The sequence below is a fragment of the Carassius gibelio genome, chromosome A1 (genome assembly GCF_023724105.1).
Source record: "Carassius gibelio isolate Cgi1373 ecotype wild population from Czech Republic chromosome A1, carGib1.2-hapl.c, whole genome shotgun sequence".
Classification (NCBI taxonomy): Eukaryota; Metazoa; Chordata; class Actinopteri; order Cypriniformes; family Cyprinidae; genus Carassius; species Carassius gibelio.
In genome coordinates this window covers 4,342,315-4,366,037 of record NC_068371.1, presented here as the reverse complement: position 1 = coordinate 4,366,037, position 23,723 = coordinate 4,342,315, and the positions used below count along the sequence as shown (strand labels likewise).

The following is a 23,723-nucleotide window of genomic DNA, read 5'->3' as shown; positions in this document are numbered from 1 at the left end:
CAATCAACATTCAAATCCTTTACTTGAGAAAAGCCAGAATTGCTTAGATTTCCAGTTAACTCCTAAAAGTGTGTACGTCTGCTTAGAACCTGGAAAAGCACAATTCCAAGACGTTTGCATGAATTTAAGCATACACACACACTCAAACTCTCAAATGTGAGAGTATGCATGCTTTACAGATGATGTTAGATGCTACATCATGTAATTAATTGGATAATTTAATATAACATGACAGCCCTAATATAAATACATTACTGTAATAAGAAGGAGATTTCTAGGCCTCATCAAATATATATATTTATTCATTTCTTTTGATTGTCTGTGAAATAAGACCAAGGCAGGTGTTCCTAACAGATTTCGTGACACGCATGGTTTATAGAAATCTGTGTTTGTATTATGTTGCAGAGGCAGTGGGCTCCATGTGTGGTCTAAGACCCTCTCAAACCCGTCAGAAGAGAATAATAGGTGGGGAGAACTCGCTACGGTAAGCAGAGAGGGTCAAAATGTATACAAACATCTTTGACATAACAAACGATGCTTGAGAATAATTGTATATGCGGTTGGAATGAGAGAATGATTGTGTTTGTGTGTGTGTAGTGGGGGCTGGCCGTGGCAGGCAGCTGTGCGCTTGCGAGGGTCTCAGGCCGATGGGCGATTGGTTTGTGGAGCCACTTTGATCAGCAGCTGCTGGATGCTGACCTCTGCTCACTGCTTTAAGAGGTACACACAAACAGAAATATGGACAGGTACATCTTCATTCTCTATCACATCTGCAAAGCATACATAAAATCCACCCTCCTAACCACACACACAAACATATACACACACTTCTTTGTTGCGTTTCCAGTTTTCCACTGTGACTCACGAAATAGCCTGAAATACAAACAAAACATATTTCCAAATTGTCCATTTTAAACAATAGAGCTTCTTCCCACACTTCCTCGGGATTCTGTGTCTAGTTATGTAATCATTTTTTGTGACTTGCAAATAAACACTATTAATCATTCCAGCTGCAAAACAAATTAGTTGATTTATAATTAAAATTCAGTGAGATGCAGAGCAAGCTAACCACATTTTTTTCTATTCAGTAAAGACACTGTATATAAGGAATCACCTTTCTGTTCTGTTGTTGCACAACAAAGCGTAAAAATATCTGATTAAGTAATATACAGATATAGTTTGTTAGAAACTTTTTTGTTGTACAAAATTGTTAGATATAGTAAACTCTCTAAGCATCATTAAAACAAAGTTTAAATAAATATACTTGAAACTAAATTACATACTTATGTAATAAATATACTGTATATATTTTTTTCTTTCTGAAAACTAATTTCCAGTCAGTTATATCCTTTTAGTATGTTTCATATAAAAGACAAAAGCGATTATACAATAATACAAAATATAACAGCGAGGAACAATTAGCAGAATCCAGATTGTGTAGGAAGCTGTTGCAATGAAGTAGTAAAATAACTCACTGTAAACTCTGATTACAGTCTTTTAAACAATTTATCAGTTAACTCTTTTTAACTCAGTACTACAGTGGCTCCACAAATTCTACAAGGTAATTTTTACAATATGCCATATGTATTTTATTATATTAAGAAAACCTCAAACAGCTTGAGTTACAGTAAAAGCTAAATTTCTGCTAAATGTTTCATTTTGTCTCTCAATATGTTAAAAGGTATTCCTATTTAGTTACAAATAAAATGTAATGTAAAGCTGAAAATTACAGTTTACAGAAAAATGGAATTCAAATTCTGCCATCATTTACTCACCCTCAATTTGTTCCAAACTTGTATGAATTTCAAACAATTTCTGGTACCCATTGACTTCCACAGTATTTTTTTTTTTCCTTCAATGGAAGTCAGTTGGGACCATCAAATGTTTGGCTACACACCTTCTTAAAAATATCTGCTTTTATGTTTAACAGAACTCATAGGTTTGGAACAACATCAGGGACGAGTAAATGAAGTCATTTGTGTGGTTGACTTCATCCCTCATTTTTTCCACTATTTGCTATTCCAAATATTTTGGAAACATCTCTCTTTTCCTTAAATCTACACAAATGTGGAGTGCCTTTCTTGGACGTTCTTCTTCTGGAGCACTCTGGGCAAACTAAATCATTTGCTTAAAGTATTTGTAGAAAAGATAACCCACATTTGTCTATATTGTCAGATATTATGGATAAGGAGAAACTCTCAACTCTCTGTTGCAAGGCAATGATACATCCCATCCATCCCAAAATTACACTACATGCAATTAGCCACAGACCCTTCATGCATCGTTTGATGAGTTTTTTTTACCGAAAGGATAAAATGTTATAGCTATTCACATTAAGGAAGAAAAATAATAATAGGAAAAAAATAATAAAAACATGTCCACACAAACACTTCCTGCTTCCCATAATTACCTAAATGATCTGTCTTCAGTTCAGTTCAGACCTGTGCTGTACTTCCATATTACTGTGAAAAATGTTTGTTGGCACTTTCCTAAACCATTTAAGGTTTCATTTAAAAAATAGGGTCTCAGTAGATACTTTGGCAGTGCGAGCGCTTTAAGTAAGATTGAATCTGTTTTTTATCAACCAGTCCAAGCACTGAGCCTTCAAAATATAATCCATGACATCAGACTACTGCTAAAGTTTCCTCTCGTTATATGCTCTCCCTTACACACACACACACACACACACACACACACACACACACACACAGCTATAAATCTAGATAGCTTTGTGGCCCCCTCCCTCTTATTCCTCAGACACATGCACTCACTTTTTCAAGAATGCAATTAATAGCATGCAGAACATCATAGCAGTTGTTTTAAATCATTTGAGATCCTTTAGCTTAAAAAGACTAAAGTTAGTCTCTCACTTCCGAGTTTACGGAGAGATACATGACATTTGTGCAAAAATAGAATGTACAAACACACACAAACACACACACACACACACACACATTAGTGCTAAACTATTTTTATCCTGTGTGCCCAGTTGTTGTCCAACATTAATTAAACTCTGGGGCTTCAACCGGAGTGGTGTTAAAGGATTTGGAAAGCCATACGCTAATGACGGAACTGCCATATGTACAACAGAAGAGTTTGAGATCTGTCAACAGATCCAGCTCGACTAGAGAGCAAATGTGTGGTGAGCCACCGATTCATAGAGTATTGAACTACTCTACCAGTTATCGGCCGGATATAGAGATATTTTATTTTCGCATCATGTGAAATGAGATATTTCATTGTGAAAGCAATTTTTTTCCCTATTTTTACATTTTGTCAGATTAACTATACTTAATACTTAATCTTAAAAAAAATAATAATAATAATAATTTAGTAATGCATTTAAAATTGTGATTTTAAAAGTCATTTGTTGAACTATAAACTTAAAAATGAAAAAATAAAATAAAAGTCTGATAAAAGAATGCACACATTTACATTTAAAATTTTTTTAAATCTCAGTTTACTGACATTTTATTTAACTTTGCTGTATAAACCTAAATACATAGATTTAGGGGCATTTGTGAGTGGCACATCAAGAAGTCATAAATCATCCTCTGATAATGTCTGCGGACCGTGTTGTGTTTGCGTGCCCTCTGTCTCTTTCTTCTATTTTACCTAAATAAATGAAATATAAAACCCCAAATGAGTCATTTTAAAATGCCACAAGTGAACAATTGCAGAATGCACAGTTTGAAAACAGATATTAATTTTAAGATTTGAAAAATACATTAAACAGTGTTATTAGTGTTTTTAACATTAAGTGAGTGTTGGATGATGGCAAAGGTAATTTAGATGTAAAACAAAATAAATAAGCTTGCACAAATATCTATTATTGTCTGATATATACACTAAAGTTTGGGGTTGTTAAGATGTTTAAATATTTTACACGTTTTATATGCTCAGCAAAGCTGCATTTATTTAAACAAACAAATGCAGTAAAGGAAAAAAAAAAAAAATATATATATATATATTCCTGTTTTCAGCATCAATATTCCAGTCTTTGGTGTCACAAGATACATAAGATATTATTCAGATATAGTAGATCTGGTGCTAAAGTTTCTTCTGGTTAATATATTTTTTGTAGAAAGTTTAAATGAAAAGCAATATGGTACAAATTTAAAGTGTACAAAGACAGCTCTGTTAATCACCATCTGTTAAAAACTAGTCATTTTTTGGGCAGTTAGTAAGGTCTTACCACTTTAGTTATGGGTCTGGTATGTGCTCTTTCTTAGATACGGTAACAGCTCTGGGCTGTATAAGGTTCGTGTGGGTGATTATCACTCTTTGGTTCCTGAGGAGTATGAGGAAGAGTATGGCGTGGAGAAGATCGTCCTTCACCCACGCTACCGCTCTGAAAGCAATGAATACGACCTGGCACTGGTGCGTGTGTCTGGCCACGGAGCTCACCGGGGTGTCCCGGGCTACTGCGTCACGCTGAGCCGCTCCGTGCTGCCCGCCTGCCTGCCAATGAAGAGGGAAAAAGTGCCAAAGGGCATTGCCAACTGCTTCATCACAGGCTGGGGCGACACAGGTTGGAGATGCCATGAAACACACACATGCATTCATACAGTTTTCTATACATCTTTAAAACTAGAGAAATGCATGCAGATCTGATTCAGATATAACTATTTGAGACATTAACAATTGAAGACGCTTAAGATGCTTTGAGCATATTTAAACCAAGAACTAAAGCGGTGTGTGTAAATTAGAGGTGTTTTTGGCTCCACTGGAAAGTGCAGGCTGACAGGCATAAGATGTGATCAGACAGTGTGAAAGCTGAGCTGACAGTGATAACCTTCGTTCTGTGTTCTGTCTGAAACAATCACTCTCTCACTGCCTCACTCTCACCCACAGACAGGCAAACAGGACATGTCAGTTTCAAAGCTTTTGGTAAAATTATGTGATGTCATTTTGAGTTTAATAATTTAACAGATGCTTTTACCCAAAATATGTGCAAATCACGAAAAGCATGATCAGTTTCAGAAGTACTGAGTTTCAAAAGTAAACCAAATTAGAACATTTTATTTATTTATTTATCAATTTATTTATAAGTGCTCAAGATAACGAAGTGCACTTCAGCATAATTTTAAAAAGATTGCTAATAATATACTCCCAATACGTGCTAACTCTATGTAATGTTTTTGGACACCAATTTACTGCACGTTAATTAATCAATTCAATTAAATGACAATGCATTATAATATAAATTTATATTGTTTTTGAGTTTTTTTTAATCACTTATGTAAAACTAAAGTATATCTTTACATGTAATTTTATAATTACTTCTTTTGAAAAAAGCTTTGGATAGGAAGATGGGTAGGCATTGAAATAAATATAAGAATCTCGGGAGAACTGTCATTTTAACACAGTTCACCCTACCAGCCAGAGTTAGATGAAGAATCCTCCATTTTTGAAGATCAGATTTAAGTTTAATTAAAAGAGGAGTAAAGTTATTTTCAAATAGTCCTTTAAAGTTATGTGCAATATTGATGCCCAGATATTTAAACCCAGATCTTGCCAAGTGAAAGGGGAACGCAGAATCAGGCATTTGCCTGGCAATTGTGTTAACAGGCATGCATTCACTTTTAGAGATATTCAATTTATAGCCTGAGAAAGTCCCAAAATTGTGCAAGATTTTGATAATATCATTGATGCATGATAAAGGATCTGAAATGTAAAGAAGCAAGTCATCAGCGTATAATGAGAGCTTATGTTCAACACCCCATCTGGTTATACCATGAAAAGAGGGTGTGGATTTTAATTATGGAAGCATATGGGTAGCATTATTCAATTTGGGATGTAATATGCAAAATGACAATGCAATATGTAAAATAGCAATGCATTTCTGTATTTACATTTACATTTTCCAATACATTTGTGCAACGTTTGGTGCAAAATGAAAATGAAAATTAAATTACATAATTTTAATTTGCCATTTACTACACCAGTTTTAAAATGTAAAATTAATATTAATTTTAACGCTTTATAAGTTGCAAAATTAAAATGAAAATGTATTACAGAAATGATTAGATATGTCTAACATGTTAAAGCAAAAACTGTGGCAAAATGATCATTTAAATGCTATTTTTCTTAATTGCATTAACACTCACAGTCAAGACACTTACGATTGCATTTTCATTCGGTGTCCCGCAATGAATGTAGCAAAACTCAATGTGCACATTGAAAATGCATTCCGAGCCGATCACGTGTCCCCGCCCTCGCGCCACGTCAATCATTGTGTGCACAAGGCGGGGCTTACAGAAGGTCAGAGACTCAAGTCTCAAGAAGAGGATTCAATCAAGTGAGACAACATGGACAAGGCAGTTGGTCCGTGTATGTTTTGATCATTTCGGTTTATGGCTTCAATATTTCGTTCGGACTTGTGGGCGGAGCTGAAACGCTGCTTTCATCTGATTGGCCGAATCGGATCGGTTGTCATCTGACAGCCTTCAGCTGAAATGTCTGAAACTACACTCACTGTTAATTAGCATAATATTTGAATCAGATGTAGCTGGGCACATAATTCGTGCTGCTGAGACCTGCAAATTATTTCTAGGTTGTAGTAGTGTATGAATATTGTCCCACTGATAAAAACAGTGCAAATAGTTCTGTCCCTTTGGATAACAGTAAAGTGGAAATAAATATAGTTAAATTTATGAAATAAAATTAAATAGGATTTTTTGGGAAGGTAAGTCTGGCCAGTTATACAAGCAACACGAGTCGGACGAGTCTAAAGATATGAGCTGAATTGGGTGAAACATTAAAGTTCTAGTCTGTGTCAATTACTCTCATAATAAATAATAAAAATAATGTTAACTGTATTTTTCGGTATAAGTTGCATCAGTCCAAAAATACGTCATGACGAGGAAAAAAACATATATAAGTCGCACTGGACTACATGTCACATTTATTCAAGACCAAGAGAAAACATTACCGTCTACAGCCGCGAGAGGGCGCTCTGGGGTAGGCTACAGGAGCACTGAGCAGCATAGAGCTAATTTTACTATTTTTATTTAGAAATTTAACTATATTAATTTTTACAATTATTTATTAATGTCTCTCTCTCTCTCTCACACACACACACACACACACACACACACACACACACACACACACACACACACACACACACACACACACACACACCTACCCAGCAAACATTTGGACGTCTTTTGACCGTTGAAAAGACGTCCATCAGAGACGTCCCGTCATGGTTGAAAAATAGTTCCAAAATGAAAGTTGAACCGACGTCTTTGACGTCTTTTAGACGTGAACTGCACGTCTTTTCCGCACGTCCCTGGACGTCTAAACGTGTCGTCTTCTGGACGTCTAAATGCGTCGATTTCTGGACGTCGTTGTCTTCTGGATTTTTAAATGCGTTGCTGCATAGTTTAAGTGTATGTATATATAAGCCTGCACATAAAATAATCACACACCGACTGTGTAACATCGTGCAAGGCAATCAATTATGTCTTGAGGTTTAACACATCTTGACAAAAGTTCAAGATTGGTCAAGTCAGACATGAATGTCCATAAAACATCTTAATCACGTGTACATCACTAACAATAAAACATTATTTGTGGACATATGCAAAAAAAGAAGCATGTTCTGATTTAGCACATTTTATTGTTTTTGAACAGTTTAGCATCTGTTAACCAAAATAAAATACTAATTACAAAATACTGAATTATTATATAAAGGGAAAATTCTTTCATTTACTCACCCTCATGTTTCAAACCTGTATACCTTTCTGTGTTCTGACCATATTGTTTTCATATTTGCTTTACTGGGACAATGACAAATAAGAATCTTAAAGATGATAATATATTTAAAAAAGTGTTTTTCAATGTTATCTTTGTATCCATTTTGGATTTCTGAAATAAGTTTACAGGCCTACAATTTTTGTCATCAGAAATATGATTTAATGAGGGGCATCACTGAATAAAAAGTGCTGAAATACTCAATCTTAAAGTCCATTATTATTTTTCAATTTCTATTTATAGTGTTTGTTTATTATAATATATTAATATTTTTAATATATAATATAAATCAATATTAATTGCATTTATTTTAAAATACTTTAATCATATAATATTAAGAATATTATTAATATTTGAACATGTGGCATAAACACCTTGCAGGAGCCATTGTTGTCTTGTGACAAGAAAATCATAAAACATAAGATCCTCATCATAAAATACATTTGAAATCATTGCTATTTATGAAATCAAAGTGGTGTAAATGATTTTAAACTGTATAGAACCGACATTAATTAAAATATTACATTTCTGAGAATGTTTTCTACTAGAATCTTAAAAGATGGTTTCTTTTTATCAATTCTTTATTAATCTTGTCATTGACTTACACAGTTGTATCATAAACACACAGATATTTGGAAGAATGTTTGTAACCAAGCAGATCTCACAATCCATTAACTGCCACTGTAGGAAAAATTATTATGATCGTAACATGAGGGTGAGAAAATTATGACTATTTTCATTTTTGGATTAACTATCCTTTAAAAACAAACTACAGTTGTTTGGCTCATTTCTTGTAACCTCCACCCCCATGTCTTCCCGGAGCAAGCTTCAGGTGTTCTGCCATTGCTACATCCAATTCAGAGACTCCACCTCTTCACAGCATCTGAGGGAAGAGAACACATTTCTTTTTAAAATAAATAGAATAAAACATTTGAGATAAATGACATGCACTTATTTTCTAAATATCTTTATGGTCTACAGCTAAAAAAAAAAAAAAAAAACCTTGGACCAAGATGAATGAATCATGAATGAAACATTAGGGGGAAAAAAGGTAATCAACAAGCATTAGATTTTATTTTTATTGTACAAAAGGTGTCATGCTTTAATGTGATGCCCTTGAGAAACACTCAGTGTAACTGTGAGAAAGTGAACATTTGTAAACACTTATCATTTCTGATAAGACAGGAGAGCTGTGATGTCCCCTGAATAATTAATTAAAGCGTACAAATAAAAATCACATCAATATAAGTAACATTTAGCCTTCTAACGTTAGCTAATTTTAGCCATACTCAGTTGACAACGTGGGCATCATTTCTCTCGGTTCCTTCGTGTCAAACAAGTAAAACTCAAGCACGTCAATCAAATAATACAAAATGTACTTACCCCACGGTAGATTTTATGTTATTTATATCGATAAATCTCCCTCCAAGAGTCCTCTTCGAGTCCTCTCCTCCTCGTGGTGGTTGCCTGCTTAATGTACCGGAACTTCCGGAAGGGAACTTCCGGGAGAAAGCGAGATCTCGCGAGATAATCTATCCTATCGCGGGATTTTGTAATATCACGAAATATATCAGTATGTTTTGTGTCTACATCTTGGCAGCACCGTTTTGGCAATTACGTCCAATTCAGACCGAAATTGTGACCGGGTATATATCTGTTTTACATGTATATGCATAGATTCAATAAAAATAATAACAACAAATACATAAAACAGGTTGAAATAATGACTAAATTGCAGCATTGCTTTGCAATCACTTAACTACGCTGGGCTCTTTGTGATTATAATTTTTTTAAACAAGATAAAGTGAATATATTTACTTTGTATATATATTTTTTTCCTGCTAGTCTTGCTTGGACATCTTTTCACAAATCATGAGGAGACGTGTAAAAGACGTCAGTGGACGTCTATTCACAACCTCTTTAAAACTACTTGGTGCACTTTAATTAAATATTGCAGTATTAATCAAGGTGTAAGCACAGCTTTTGCATATTCCACAAGGATTTCACAGAGGGTCATGATGGACGTGTAACGCACGTGTAAATGACGTCACTAGGTGACGTCCTCTCACGATCAATTCACAACGCGGGTAAATATTGAACTTCACTTATCTAAAAGTCAAAGAAACAATTATACATGAAACCCCATAGAACTATAAACGTGTACAAACATATCTGAATGCATTTTAAGGAAATGTTCTGTGTTACATATTTCTACCGATTTATGCCGTCCTACCGCGACTATTTTTTGCCGGCCACACGACGTCGCCGTCAGACCAATGTTTGCTGGGTAGTGCCTTAATATGACTTAAAAGATGAGAGTGGTAAATGTTACAGACATGGAACTGTTCAGTCTATTATTGATTTTAATTTCCACTTCACTGTTATCCAAAGGGACAGAACTATTTGCACTGTATTTATCAGTGGGACAATATTCATACAATACTACAACCTAGAAATAATTTGCAGGTCTCATCAGCACGAATTATGTGCCCAGCTACATCTGATTCAAATATTATGCTAATTAACAGTGAGCGGTGGTTTCAGACATTTCAGTGCTTCACTCGCACTGACTCTTATTTTGCATGAAAGAATGACAAGACCGAGCTGAAGGCTGTCAGATGAAAACCGATCCGATTCGACCAATCAGATGAAAGCAGCGTTTCAGCTCCGCCCACAAGTCCGAATTAAATATTGAAGCCATAAACCGAAATGATCAAAACATACACGGACCAACTGCCTTGTCCATGTTGTCTCACTTGATTGAATCCTCTTCTTGAGACTTGAGTCTCTGACCTTCTGTAAGCCCCGCCTTGTGCACACAATGATTGACGTGGCGCGAGGGCGGGGACACGTGATCGGCTCGGAATGCATTTTCAATGTGCACATTGAGTTTTGCTACATTCATTGCGGGACACCGAATGAAAATGCAATCGTAAGTGTCTTGACTGTGAGTGTTAATGCAATTAAGAAAAATAGCATTTAAATGATCATTTTGCCACAGTTTTTGCTTTAACATGTTAGACATATCTAATCATTTCTGTAATACATTTTCATTTTAATTTTGCAACTTATAAAGCGTTAAAATTAATATTCATTTTACATTTTAAAACTGGTGTAGTAAATGGCAAATGAAAATTATGTAATTTAATTTTCATTTTCATTTTGCACCAAACGTTGCACAAATGTATTGGAAAATGTAAATGTAAATACAGAAATGCATTGCCATTTTACATATTGCATTGTCATTTTGCATATTACATCCCAAATTGAATAATGCTACCCATATGCTTCCATATTTAATACCAGAGAAAGTGGTTCAATTGCAATTGTAAACAGAAGGGGGCTTAATGGGCACCCCTGCCGAGTGCCCCTTGATAAAGAGAAATTTTTGGATCGCCATTTATTAGTAACCACAGAAGACGGGTCCACTCTATAAATCTGGGGCCGAATCCAAACTTATTCATAGCAAAAAAAAGGTAGTCCCATTCCACCCGATCAAATGCCTTTTCGGCATCCAGCGAAACTACAATTTCAGGGGTGTCCTGGGATTGAGGAGTGTAAAGAACATTCAAAAGATGACGAATGTTAGAGAAGATGTGCCGACCTTTTATAAAACCAGTCTGATTAGCTGAAATGATACTGACCAAGGGAGACTCTAATCGAATAGCCAGTAATTTGGCTAAGATTTTGACGTCTGCATTTAGCAAAGAAATTGGTCGATATGAGCTACATTGTGTTGGGTCTTTCTCAGGCTTCAATAGAAGTGTAATCAGAGCTTCGGTAAGGGACTTTGGTAAAGTTCCTTGAGACAAAGAATATTCAAACATATTAAGCAAGAGTGGAGACAATTTAGTAGAAAACTTCTTATAGAATTCGATCGGAAAGCCATCAGGCCCCGGGGCCTTTCCGCTTTGCAACGCTGATATGGCCGCAGATATTTCTTGTGGCTGAAGGGGATGATCTAAATCTTTTTTATGTTCCGATGAAATTGTGGGGACATTTATGATGTCAAAAAACTCTACCAATTTAGACTGATCCTTAGGGGTTTCTGATTTATAAAGGCTAGAATAAAAGTTCATAAATGTGTTATTAATTGCAAGGGGATCAATAGTTAAAACCCCAGCACCATTTGTGATTTGAGTAATATGTTGAGCTGATGATCTGGATTTAAGCTGATGGGCTAAAAGTCGACCAGCCTTATCACCATGCTCATAGAAAAAACCTCGTGACTGGAGAATAAGCCGTTCTGCGTGACTTGATGAAATTAAATTATATTGGTTTTGAAGATCTATCCTTTCTTTATAAAGTTCTGGTGTAGGAGAAGTAGAGTATTGACTGTCAATTTTGGATATCATCTCAATTAGCTGTTGCCTTTTCCTTTCCCTCTCTTTGTTAATAAAAGCAGTGTATGATATAATGTCCCCCCTGAGCACTACTTTCAGCGTCTCCCAGAGGAGAGAGGGGGAGACTTGCTCCGTTGAGTTGAATTTTAAAAAATTGTCAATTGAAGAGGATACATGTTTGCAAAATGAGTCGTCTGACAATAGTGAAGAATTAAATCGCCATATGTGGTTCGTAAGATTAGATGGAAAGGAGAGATCTAGTAATAAGGGAGCATGATCAGATTCTACAATAGCTGAATATTCAACTCCCTTTACTGAAGAAAGGAGATTTTTGTCGATAAAAAAGTAGTCAATTCTTGAGTAACAATGGTGTACATGTGAAAAAAAAGAATAAACCTTATTATGGGGATTGTAGAAGCGCCAGGGGTCTACACAGCCAGTCTGGCTCAAAAAGACTGAGATTTCATTTGCCATTTTAGAAGGGGGCTGCGGTTTTGGGTTGGAGCGGTCCAGATTTGGGTCCATTACACAGTTTAGATCACCACCTAAAATCAGATAATCTGAATTAAAGCTAGGTAAAGCAGCAATCAACTTATTTACAAAGTTCTTATCATCCTAATTAGGGCCGTAAACATTCACCAGCAAGACCTGGGTATGAAATAGCCTTCCAGACACCATGATAAAACGACCCTGAGGGTCACTAATAACTTTAGAGGCAGAGAATTGAATTTTTTTGTGTATTATTATAGCTGTTCCTCTTGCCTTAGCATTAAATTTAGAATGGAAAATGTGTCCCACCCATGGTTTTTGCAACCTAAGATGATCTGAATTGAGTAAGTGTGTCTCTTGAAGGAAGATAATATCGGATTTAAGACGCTTAAGGTGGGAAAAGATTTTTGACCTCTTTATAGGACCATTAAGACCTTTAACATTCCATGATGTAAACCTAACACACGACTTTCCTGTCATTCCTGTTTAAACATCGGACATAGTTCCCTATAAAAGATACACACTGCACTGTGGCATAGACAGAACTGGTATCCATTGAAAAAAAAAAAAAAAAAAAAAAAAGGAAAATAAAAGAAAAACACAATCAATAAGGCAGTAAACCAACCCATGAACATTAGAACACTCATTCCTAGGTTTACCTCCCCAACTGAGGTAAGCCGCAGGACTCCTATAACCCCGTTGTACTCCCAGTAACTCTTCATTATCTACTCAACTGTTGAGCCCCCCGGCAACCTAATCCTTACACATCACATCAGTTTGTAAATACTGTATAGACTGTATTTAGATAGGCAGACATGAGGAAAAAAAAAAAAAAAAAAAAGGGAGGGGGCACTTATAGTCTGTCTTCCGAGCATATATGTCATCCGTCATTAACAGTACATACACCGGTGTTTTTTAGCCTAACCCCAAATGATGACCGTCATAGTGGAGGAAAAAAACAAAAAACCTTCAGCAAAAATAGCTGTGTGCATATCTTTAAAGTAGTCCGTTAGAATTATGTGGTTAGCAAATTACGTTACTCCCCTGCTGCAGCAACGGTCGCGTTAATCCGTCGTTCGTAAAATGCTTCGGCTTCGGGTGCTGATTCAAAAGTGAAGGTTTCCCCGTCGTATGTGAATCGCAGGCGGGCAGGGTAGAGAAATCTGAAACGGATCCCTTTCTGGTAGAGCATTTGTTTTAATGGAAGACTTGATTAACGCACTCATATCCTCTTTCAGATATACTCGCTGTTTTTCCAGCTCCGTAGTCAGCATACTCAAAGAAAATTCCTCGTTAGCCTCCGATGCAGCCGCCGCCATTTTAGCTAACTTGCTGCTTATGGAAGTTTTCTTCGAATCTTGATCAGTTTTCGTTTTAGAGTTAGGCATTTTGCCACCGCACCCGTATAATAGCCCCCTAATGCGTGTCTGACCTATTATAGAAAACAGTTATTAATATTTAAATTTGAAGTTTTCGGGAGGCTCACACACACGTCCTCTACCTACATTGCTCAAACCGGAAGCCCACTAAAATATATCTTAATGTAATTTATATTGAAACTTGTATGTCATGTATTTAAAAAACTAATATTTGTAATGATGAAATTGTAATTTAGTATATTAAAATATATTACTTTAAATGTAATATTTACTTTAAATGTAATATTGAATGTTTAATTTGACATTATCACAAAGTGCTCCTTTGTGTACTTAAGTGAGTTTAGAAGCAGTCACAAAAGTGTAATCTTTATGTACACTTTAGTGGGCTTTTATTTCATTCTTATATTATCTGCAGGTAGTGTCTTTAAAGATTTGAAGAACAGCAGAAAGGGCACGTTTAGTAAAATTTAATACAATTAAAAGTGCACTTTGCCCCCACAAAAGGCCTCAGACTAAAGAAAAGTTCACCCCAAAAATGTAAATGCATTTAAAATTCTGTTATTATTCACATGTTGGTCCAAACTTGTGTGTTTTTCTTTATTTTGTGGCACTCATAAGAACATACTTTGAAAAATTTACCAACTGCTGTCATCCATAAAATGAAAAACAGTGGGGTCGAAAAAAAAAATGTTTCTGTTCCTTTAAGAACATATGTGTTCTTGCACGTAGCTCATCTATTCAGTATTGATTCGGAATTATTCGTTTTACAACAAAATGTTTGTCCTGACATAATGTAATGTAACAAAGGATTAATAATGTGTTATTACAAAGTTGTCTAGAGTGCAAAGTTCACCATTTTAACTCATTTCACTTGAACCTGAACAATACACATCTGTATTTAGGCAACAAGTATGGAAACGGCTTAATATGAGATAAAACAGCTTTTGCATTTCTGATTTTCTTTTTGCTGAACATGTAGATAATTTTTTCTGTAAAACATCTGTTTTTCTGCAACAATCAGGCATCATCCATCTCAGACATTTTGTAATTATTTGTATCTCTGGCCGTATTTGCAAATAAGGTTGTGCATTAGCTTAACAGTGTTTGTAAGCACTGGTTTATGCATGAGCACATGGCGTGAGGGCCATTTAAACATCTTCATAATCACAAAAGTGTGTGTATTGGTGTTCTGGGAGATTATGAAGCTGTGAAATGATGTCATTTATAAATTTCTCCAACTAGATGTCCAGTGAGAGAGAGAGAGAGAGATAATAAAAATATTAGCAGCTAACATCATTTACTTATACAGTAATATGTACTATATTGTGTTATAAATTATTTATTTGTATTATATTGTATGAAAGTACAGTTTATACACACACACACACACACACACACACAGGTGCATCTCAGTAAATGAGAATGTCGTGGAAAAGTTCATTATTTCAGTAATTCAACTCAATTTGTGAAACGCGTGTTTTAAATAAATTAAATGCACACAGACTGATGTAGTTTAAGTCTTTGGTTCTTTTAATTGTGATGATTTTGGCTCACATTTAAAAAATAAATCAAAATAAAAACACCTATTCAATAAATTAGAATTGGCCTTCTGGAATGTATGTTAATTTACTTTACATGTACTCAATATTTGGTAGGGACTTCTTTTGCTTTAATTACTGTCTCAATTCGGCGTGACATGGAGTTGATCAGTGTGTGGCACTGCTGAGGTGGTCTGGAAGCCCAGGTTTCTTTGACAGTGGCTTTCAGCTCATCTGCATTTTTTTTTTGGTCTCTTGTTTCTCATTTTCCTCTTGACAATAGCCCATAGATTCTCTCTGGGGTTCAGGTCTGGTGAGTTTGCTGGCCAGTCAAGCACACCAACACTTTGGTCATTTAACCAACTTTTGGTGCTTTTGGCAGTGGGGAAGGTGTCAAATCCTGCTGGAGAATGAAATCAGCATCTTCAAAAAGCTGGTCAGCAGAAGGAAGCATGAAGTGCTCCAAAATTTCTTGGTAAACGGGTGCAGTGACTTTGGTTTTCAAAAAACACAAATCATCACAGACTGTGGAAACTTAACACTGGACTTCAAGCAACTTAGACTATGAGCTTCTCCACCCTTCCTCCAGACTCTAGGACTTGGTTTCCAAATAAAATGCAAAAGTCGCGCTCATCTTAAAAGAGGACTTTGGACCACTGGGCAACAGTCCAATTCTTCTTCTCCTTAGCCCAGGTAAGACACCTCAGACATTGTCTGTTGTTCAGCAAATTCCCTGATCACAGCCTCGTTCCAATCCTTGTGAAGTTCACTCAAATTCTTGAATCGATTTTGCTTGTCAATCCTCATAAAGCTTCAGTCCTCTCGGTTGGTTGTGCATCTTTTTCTTCCACACTTTTCCTTCCACTCAACTTTCTGTTAACATGCTTGGATACAGCACTCTGTGAACAGCCAGCTTCTTTGGCATTGAATGTGTGTGTCTTCTTGAAGGATGTCAATGACTGTCTTCTGGACATCTGTCAGATCGAGCCTGTCCAACAAAAAACGACCATATAGGTCGTTTGTGCAAGCACCTTATTACGACCTATATTTACGTTTTTAAATTAAGTGCCCTCTAGCGGGCGTAAAAATAATGACAGTATCGCGTTGCATCTGTCGTCATGAAATGACGTATAACGTCATTACCAATCAAAATGCACATTTATTTAAATGCAATGGTGTGGGCTTTTTACGCCGATCTCACAGTATTTCCTACATATTTTACTAAGTGGCTTATTCATTCGAATGACCACACCTAACCCCACCCCTAAACCTAATCCTCACAGAAATCATGCTAAATGATGATTTATTGAGCATATACATTTTCGTGCACGTCCGTTCCCTGGGATCGAATGATAGCATGATTACATATCAAGGTATAACGCAATAATTTACCAACTTAGCTACACGAAACGCAAATCAGAGTGCAAATAAAAGAGTACAAAACATTCATACGAAAATGACCTTTTGTCGCAATTGTAGTATACGCTCTGATGGGTCATATTTCAGGGATTTGGACAAACGACCTATACGAGCGTATTGGTTGGAGGACAGGTTGGTCAGATCAGAAGTATTCCCCATGATTGTGTAGCCTAGCGAAACAAACTGAGAGACCATTTTGAAGCCTCAGGAAACCTTTTTGGTAAAAGTTTTTGATAAATGTGAGCCAAAATCATCACAATTAAAAGAACCAAAGACTTAAACTACTTCAAGTGCACCTTTTCACAATTTCAGTTGAATTACTGAAATAAAATAACATTCTAAATTATTGAGATGCACCTGTATACATGGTTGCACTTTATTTTACAGTATTTACACTTACAGTACATGTACTTGCAGTGTACTTAACTAAGAAAGAACTAGATGATATAAGGTATCTACATGGGTTATGATTAGGTTTAAGGATTCGGTTCAGGGTTAATGCCTAGTTATTACACAGTTATTATAATAACTATAAAAAGTTCATAGTATGTACATGCAGAACAGGACTGTAAAATAAATCAATACTTCTTAGTGTTGAAGTACACATTCAGTACAATAAGGCACACTTCTTTTTCACAAGGATATACACACAGAAGACTACGGCAACATCTGTCCAGCTGTCTAGTCTCATCAAAAAGGACATACATGACAGTAGTAACATCCATACAGCGCTCTAATCAGAGAACATGAGGAAATCATCAAGGACCCATACTGGGTGCAATTATAATGTCAGTTTTAAGCGACTACAGATTATCATGTGACATGTTGATTTCATTCTAATGGTCACGTTGTGTTGTAAATCACCTGTGTTTTCTCTCAGTATAAGTATTCTAAAGAGGGATGAATGAAGTGTGTGATGACATTGACAGGAAAGCGACTACACACTCCATTGCATAAATGAACAGTTAAGTCTGATTAACTGCAGACTTCAATTAAAAAGAATGGAGGACTTTTTTGACCTGTTGGATTTTTACTTTTCGCAGGTCGTGCATATTCAAGAACTCTCCAGCAAGCCTCGATTTCCATGTTGAGCAAGCGTCAGTGTGAGCAGCGCTATTCAGACCAGTTCACCAGTCGCATGCTATGCGCTGGCTCCTCCCACAACAACCACCGCGTGGACAGCTGTCGTGGAGATAGCGGCGGCCCGTTAGTGTGCGAGAGACCTAGCGGAAGTTGGGTTGTATATGGGGTCACATCATGGGGTCACGCATGTCGACTACAAGACGCACCAGGAGTCTACACAAAAGTCTCAGCCTTCATGCCCTGGATCAGGAAGATCATTGGCAAGTAGGACTCTGAAAAATCAACCTGTAACTGACATTCTGTCTATGAGGGCAGAAAAAAGAAGCACACTTTTATAGTAAGAAGCCTTAGAGCTAAACAGATTGGTTTTAGATCGTTTTCTAGATAATAGTTAAAAACATTTTCATAACACCTAAGTCTTAAATGGCAGAAAATAAAAACTGGTTGTGCCCATCAAAATAGTGGCAAGTCAATAGGTCTCAAATTGGCATTATTCCACGTCTTTATTCTTTTTCTTTCTTTGTCTTTTCTTATGAAAGCACTTCTAGGTTGAAGAGACCACAACGGTGATTATTACTATACTATAATTATTACTATAATTTTTTTTTTTTGCAAGTGTGATAATGAAAGCATATGTTTGTGACTATACTTTATAACATTTAGAGACAGACAGTGTCTGAACATGTAAAATGGGAAGAGTCTTTTTCCAGTTTGAAACATAGCAGATTGAGGAATGTTCCAATGGCTTGAAATCACTTCAAACTTTAATGCTGAATTTAGAAGATTCTGGATTTCCTGCCAAGGATCTATGATTCAGGCCACTGCCGACCACATCACCTCATCAACACATTAAATGACATCGTAATTCTCCACAGGAACCATGACATAATTTGTTATAGATGAGATGTTCGTGATGATATCTGGACTGAGGCTCACGGTATCTTAACATCAGGACAAAAAAGCACATCATATATTTGCTTGATATTCTTGCAGTTTCACACTCACGTCCAGAAGCCAGAGATTGTGGGAAAAGGGAATTATGTGCTGTGCTAAGCGGTTTATACCTCCTTGTTTTAGTGTTGTGATCTATGTATATTAAATTTCTATGAGAATAATTAATGAGCATAGTAATTATACAGACTGCATCCCCCTTTTTAACACAATTCGTCATTGGTCTGTGTATATAAAACCCCTGATCAACCACAAGCTGTTTTTTTGTATTTTGCTGTATAAGGTGTTGCAGTTTAGGCTTTTGTAAATTCATGTTTTTTTTCTAATACATCATTCAGTCATATTGTAATCTCTTGTTAATAAACTGTACTATGAAATATGTCGAAACTGTTACTTTGTTACCCCCCCCCCCCACCTTTGCTTTTATTATTATCTAAATTGTAAGTCATGTGCACTATTCATGAGGACTGCAATGTCATTAACAGCAAAACAAACAATTGTAAATATTTAGGGGAACGTAAAATCATAAGCTATACAATTCAGTTTGAAGCATTAAATATTTGATAATTGCTTTTAATATTTTTATTTACATATAGTCTGTGGCTATACAGTATGGTGTGTGTTTGTGTGCATGCACATCCATATCTGACAGAATTAGCTTTAGGTTTTCTGAACACACTTGCTAAACTATTATCAAGTCGAGCTAGCTGTGTTGTTGTTCACACAGTGATCTGAATCAGTGTGTACAGACCTGACAGCGCAGTGCTAGCACAGTTAGTCTTTTCAGAAAGCCCTTTGTTTACATAACAGTTACAGGTCCATTGTGTGTATGTGTGTGTTGACGCTGCATTTCAGATACACCCTTCCTTTGAGCTCATCTCTATGGAGAAAAGTTTACCATATCATGGGATAGACTGAAATTAATTTTCATTAATGCATGTCATAGAGTGTTTGTTAGTATTCATTCACTACTTCCAGAAGCAGAAAATGTTACTTTAAAGTAAATGTGAATGAAAAAGTTCACTGAGAGGGAGAGAGAGAGATTTCTTACAGTGATTGAGATTGAGAGTAGTATTACAGCGCCACCTTGAGGTACTGTAAATACAATAACTGCCTCATGGCAAAACCGTGGAACTATCTAATTATGTTTACTATTCTTAAGAGTTTCTGCAGCTACACTTTTCATTAGGATCAAAGACTATGGTAGAAATAATTGACCATTTACTTTAGTAATATCACAAATATATACACACATCTCTGTTGACTTTAACTCAATGGCCAATCAGAGAATCCCGCCAAAACGCCGGAGTTTTGTTTCTGTGCTTTTTTCGCGAATATAATCTCATTATAATAAAGACTATAAATTAATAATAGAAAGATTATTTGTGCAGTGTCAACTTCATTGATTATAGAGGAAGGTAATGCGCTCCTCTATAATGAGCACTTCTATGCCATACGTAGGCTAATAAAAAATCTAAATAGAAAGGTTTTGTTTTTCATGACTCTTTGAGCACCAGGGACAGCGTTCACATTGCAGAGTTTGGAAAGCTGAAAAGTACACTCACAAAAATAAAGGCTTAAGGAATTATGTAAGACAAAAACCTGTCTTATATGATTTATCTGTACATAATGCTACATCCAAAACGCTATTGAAGAAGCTTGCTGCTGAAGACTTGCAATTGGTTGTTGCATGCCATTTGAATAATTAGTAAGGTCGTTCTATTGGAGGAGGTTCTTTTGGGCGTGTGTTGTAGTCATGTATAAACATAATTACACTACAAGTTCCATTTTGTCTAGGCATACTTTGTGCGTTAATGCCATAGTCATGACTTTTCGGTTAAAAGATGTGTCCTCCTCCCTACTGAAATTAATAATTTTGGGGGTTTGTACCTCACTGTGCAAAGTGCATTTTAAAACGGAATACTTTTATTAAAATAGATTTTCAATGACAAAACAATTTTTACTTTTTACATTTTTGAAAAATACTGACTACCCTGAAAACATATACTCAAATACCTAAACAGGAAATTCAAATACTTCTGTTACCTTTGTGTACATCAGATTGGATCCACCTGCACGAACACAGATTTTCACGTAGAATCCATTAAGTCTAAAAGTGTGTTGCCAAATGTCTTCTGTCTACAAGAACCATTACACTATTAAGTATTTGAACCATCATTTAGCACATCTAAGAATCCACGTAGAAAAGGTAATCAGAAATCTTTTGTCAGAAGAATAAAATATTTTTTTATTCAGCTTTCTTTGTTGTACACTTACACTGTCAGCTTGAGAAAACAGCATGTCGATTGTTTATCATGCTCGTCACATCTTCTGTTATGCATTTTAAAACTGATTTATTTAAGCCCAGTGTTGCATTAATAATAAAGCACGTACTATGGCATTTTCATAAATGTGTTTCTGATTGTCTCCTTATCAGTACTTTGACAGCCTAATGAAGCACAGAAACCAAATGTTGAACAAATGGGGTAAGTTTTAATGGAGACTCTTGCATGATGTAATTTCAAGTCCCCACCCCTTTAATCACCAACACAAAAGTACCCTTTCGGTCCCAATTTCTACCGAGGGACACACACGACTGTGTTCTTGTCATGCCACTTCTCCCCTACCCCTCCATTGGTCTGTGCACACTACTGGTGATGTATATTGTGAAGTACGAAGAGTGTAGGTGAGGTGAGTCTATTTCTGGAAACAGTAAAAAAATATAAAATCTTTAGTTACTAAGGTGTCCCTTGCTTGCCACCCCCACTTTGCAGGAGTTACCTTACTTCCAGCTTAAAGATGTTCCCCTGGGGGTCCTAATGCTAACCACTGCCTGTAATAATCTGAACTATAGTATAGTGTCGCCTGCAGCCCCAGAATGTGCATGTGAAGCAAAGGACCCATGTAACCAGCGTTCATGAAGAATCACTCCATATTTATAGCCAATACCAGTAAGACTCTCAACTGAAGAATCAGCCAGATCAGATGCACTGACTTATTTTATAGTTGTAATACCTTGTTTTCTATATTAGTGCAGCCTGTCACCACTAGAGGGAGGTATTTAATAAAAAACATGACCACTACACACATCCTAACAGTAAGGTAACTTAAAAGGTTAGTTCACCCTACCAACGAAAATGTGTACATCTTCTACTCAACCTCGAAAACATCCTAGGTGTATGTGACTTTCTTATTTCAGAATAATTAAATCGAAGTTATATAAAAATGTGTCCTTGCTCCTCCAAGCCTTTCAATTGAGGTCAGTGAGTTTTTGTTGTCAACAGTTCAGAAGACGTGAAATATTACATGCATCTGTAATAAAATGTCACGTTTTATTACAAATGCATGCACTTTATTTCACGTCTTCTGAACTGTTGACAACAAACCCCCGCTTAACCCCATTGAAAGGCTTGGAAGAGCAAGGGCAATTTTTAATATAACTCTGATGAGTAGAAGATGGACGAATTTTCCTTCTCGGGTGAACTAACCCTTTAACCTAACCCTAACCCTATATACATAAAGTACAAACAAAATCCAAGTGAGATTTGCTTCAAATTAAGCACTTCAAACTAACTCAAAAGCATACTGTTTAAAACTTCTTGACCTCTTGTCTAATGTGTGATATGTAATGCATTTTTATATGTATATATATATATATATATATATATATATATATATATATATATCATGTGCAGAGACAGAACTTAGCAAGGACAGTTTTACGGAAACATGTCTCTCTCCAGTGTTTATTGAATATATATAGTTATTTACATATTTCACAAAGCACTTTCTTACCTTATTGAGGCAAATTGTTTTAAAAAATAAAAGTCACACTTCAAATCCATCAGCCAACCAGTTGCAGTGCAGTGGGCGGGGCTAAGGCTACCTGGCTACATACATATGCCTAGACACACACTCACACAAGGGCTTACACACACACACACACACACACACACACACAGACTGAAATGATTTCCGCTCTTCATGCCAATGTGTCTAGAACAAACAGTAATTGGGACGTGGACTGAAACATTGACATCACAATGACATCACTCCATTGAAAGCTGACGCAAAGAAAAAAAAAAAAAAAATTGACTGTGCTCTTTATTTCTCCATATTCATTTTGCATCTTCACTGATATATTGATTGACTGATATATTTGCAAGAGTGAGGTTATGAACAGTGGTTGTGCAGTTCTAAATCTCTCTGTAACGACGTATAAAATCTAAAGCCGTACCTTTATATCCAGTGTCTGATTGGGGAGCGTACAGTATATATAGGAGGAAGTTTGTGGACATTTACTTTTTTTTTTTTCAGTTACAGTTTTCATGCAGTCTTTCGTTAGCTGCATCTGAAGTTCAAGGGTCACGGTTACCTCACCGAAAAAAAAAAAAATCTGACCTTCTGTAACAGAATTTTCATGCTGCCATGGAAACATCATACTGCTTTGTTTGGATTTCCAGAGGCACCAATAAATGGTGAGCTGAATTTTTGACCTTTGCTCCGCAAGCTTGCAGGTAGGTGGCATTGAGTACTGTTCAAGTTTCTAGTTTCCATTGAGGGCTGAATCCGGATCTTTGACCCAGAGGAGCGGTGGTTTGGTTAGGGCTACCTGACCTTCTGTAGTTCCTCTCTGAGCCAGGCTGGTAGCGGCTGACCCAGTCTGTGCAGCAGCTTAGATAATTCAATATTCTGATCCCTGTAGAATCTGGAGAGAAACACTCGTGACTAGAAAAGGAAAGAGTAAAAACAACACATAT

General features: G+C 36.1%; 2 protein-coding genes across 3 annotated transcripts in view; one reads left to right on the top strand and one right to left on the bottom strand.

The window, feature by feature from the left end:
* Nucleotides 1–18,578, top strand: part of LOC127961126 (neurotrypsin) — a 33,863-nt gene extending 15,285 nt beyond the window's left edge. The window contains exons 10-14 of one of the 2 annotated variants that reach the window (XR_008154392.1): nucleotides 406–484; nucleotides 598–720; nucleotides 4,233–4,531; nucleotides 17,810–17,893; nucleotides 17,973–18,109. Coding sequence is in view for 1 of the 2 variants with exons in the window: in XM_052560126.1 (XP_052416086.1) it covers nucleotides 406–484; nucleotides 598–720; nucleotides 4,233–4,531; nucleotides 17,973–18,280 (809 nt within the window). In the remaining variant the exon portion in view is untranslated. Of the gene's footprint in view, nucleotides 1–405; nucleotides 485–597; nucleotides 721–4,232; nucleotides 4,532–17,809; nucleotides 17,894–17,972 lie in introns of both variants that reach the window. The other variant, XM_052560126.1, reaches the window with a different exon arrangement.
* Nucleotides 18,579–22,695: 4,117 nt separating this feature from the next.
* Nucleotides 22,696–23,723, bottom strand: part of LOC127961048 (bifunctional heparan sulfate N-deacetylase/N-sulfotransferase 4) — a 45,185-nt gene continuing 44,157 nt past the window's right edge. The window contains exon 14 of the mRNA XM_052560009.1: nucleotides 22,696–23,691. Coding sequence (XP_052415969.1) covers nucleotides 23,572–23,691 — 120 coding nt within the window. The 3' untranslated portion in view covers nucleotides 22,696–23,571. The remainder of the gene's footprint in view (nucleotides 23,692–23,723) is intronic.